This window comes from Emiliania huxleyi, assembly GCF_000372725.1.
Source record: "Emiliania huxleyi CCMP1516 unplaced genomic scaffold EMIHUscaffold_3383, whole genome shotgun sequence".
NCBI classification, from domain to species: Eukaryota; Haptophyta; order Isochrysidales; family Noelaerhabdaceae; genus Emiliania; species Emiliania huxleyi.
Genome location: NW_005199457.1, coordinates 1 through 1,988, shown reverse-complemented (window position 1 = coordinate 1,988; position 1,988 = coordinate 1). Strand labels below are relative to the sequence as shown.

The window sequence follows — 1,988 nt, the reverse complement described above, 5'->3', positions numbered from 1 at the left end:
CCCCCCCACCCCTGGGGGCTGGGCTCCGCCCCTGGCTGGTTTTGTCATTGCTAGGAGCGCCTCGACCGCCGCCATGTCCGCCTCCCTCCGCGCGTTGATCTCCTTCCCTCTCCTCGCCGCGGCGTCGCGGACTTCGTCCCCTCGCACCACGTGGCTTTGCCAGACCTGCTCTCCCGTCGTCTGGCAGGTTACCCACTCGCCTCCCTCATACATCGCAACCAGCTCCCCCCCGCCCGCTCTTCTGCCCATCTCCTTGTTCAGAATCTCGAAGACTCTCCTAGCGTTGTTGCCGCTATTCTCTGTCGCAACCTCCTGCATCACCTCTGTGAGTTTCTCCCCCCCCGTCCGCGGGCACAGGAGGAACTCCTGTTCAGCGTCGCGTCGTTCGCGCTCACAGACCGCCAACGCCCTCGCGCGCCTTCCTCTATTCGCCAGCTGTGGCTGAGCCTCGAGGGCCTTCCAGAGCTGCGCTAGGTTTGGCTCCCTCCAAAAGCCCTTCCCCTCCCATACCCTCCTATATCCGTCGCTCATCGTGCCGCTCCATTTCTTGACCTCGTGCCGTATCCTGGACCACTTCGCCACTTTCCATCGCAGCCTCTCTCTCTTGGACTTAGGTGGCGGCCCTCGACCACCGGCCCCCTCGCTTGCCTCTCCGCCTCCCACGGGCCGCTCCTCTCCGCCCACTTCGTCATCGTCCTTTGCCCTCCTGGCCGCGACCACCGCCCTAGCATGTCGCGTGAGCACCCTGGTCGCTGCGACTTGATCTCAAAGAGTAGCTTGTTCGGCTGGGCCACGCCCGGTGAGAAACCGAGCCGGACCGAGACCTCGTTCTCATCAAAGTAAACCTTTTGGCCGCTGTGCTGCACGTTGGCTCGCAGCTGGTAAATCTGAAACGCCTGGGTCATCTGCTTCTGCACGCTGGCGACAGCCTCTGCGTAAACCTCGTCCGAGCCATACCTCTCCGCCGGCATCAGCAGCGCCGAGGGGCAGAGCAGCGTAGCCCGCACATCCACCTTCCACTGGTCGAGCGGCGCGAGCGACCAGCCCGCCTTCTTCCACATCATCGTCTCGGGCAGGCACTCCTCCTTACACACGACCATGTGAAGATCGTGGCGGAACTGGCCCGCCCGCGACTCCTGCACCACCCCCTTGACCGTCGCGGCGCAGCCCGTGAAGTCTGGGAACGGGTTCGCGCCCCACCCCGCCGCCGGCTTGCCGAGCTCCGCTCCTGCCAGCAGCGCCGCCACCTCGTACGCGGGTTGTACTGCTGCTGTGTTCTTTTTACCCAGAGGATCGCTGAATTGGGTCCCTTGTCCAAAACACAAACGCCGCGAGCGTTTCCATACCGGTCAGTTCAGAGCAGCTCGAAGCTGCTGGCCGCCTCGCGGTACACCTCGGGGCGCGCCTCCCACTCGGCCGCGGGCACGCGGGACGCAAACGTGAAAAGGTTGTCCCGCTTGGCGCCGACGACGCAGACAGTGTAGGTCGGCGCCTTGTTCAGGGAGGGGTACTCGACCTTATACTCGAACTGGTAGAGCGGCAGCCCGGTCTGTGCGGAGGCCCGCTCGAAGGAGCCGAGAAGTGTCGTCTCGCGCACGCCCGGCTTTGCGATGCTCGACTGCAGCAGCCGCTCCGCAGCCTCGGCGGGCGGGCCCAGCGTGCCGCGCAGGCTGAAGCCGGCCACCAGGCTGCCGATGACGACGCTCAGGTTCTCCTCGCCCGCCTGGCCGGGAGGTCCAAACGCGACGTCAGGCCCGCTCCCGCGCGGCGGCGCCCGGGCGGCGGCGCCGCCGCGAGCGGCTGCGAGCGCCGGGTCCATCGTCCGCTGCGCGTAGGCTCGGTCGGCGTTGCGGAGGAAGACGGCCTGGTCCTGCACGTAATTCGCCGGGTACCGGAACTCGAACCGGCTCGCCGGGTCGACGTAGCGCTGGAAGCCGGGCCCGTAGTCGAGTCCGCCGGCAGAGTACGGGTAGAACCGCTGGTCCGAT

General features: G+C 66.5%; 1 protein-coding gene across 1 annotated transcript; it reads right to left on the bottom strand.

The window, feature by feature from the left end:
• Positions 1 to 744: 744 nt before the first annotated feature.
• On the bottom strand, positions 745 to 1,988 carry EMIHUDRAFT_123869 (hypothetical protein; the record flags this gene model as incomplete). Its single annotated transcript, XM_005773458.1, has 2 exons — positions 745 to 1,247; positions 1,394 to 1,988. Coding segments are annotated over 2 exons (1,098 nt in total), but the record flags the coding sequence as incomplete, so codon positions are not given.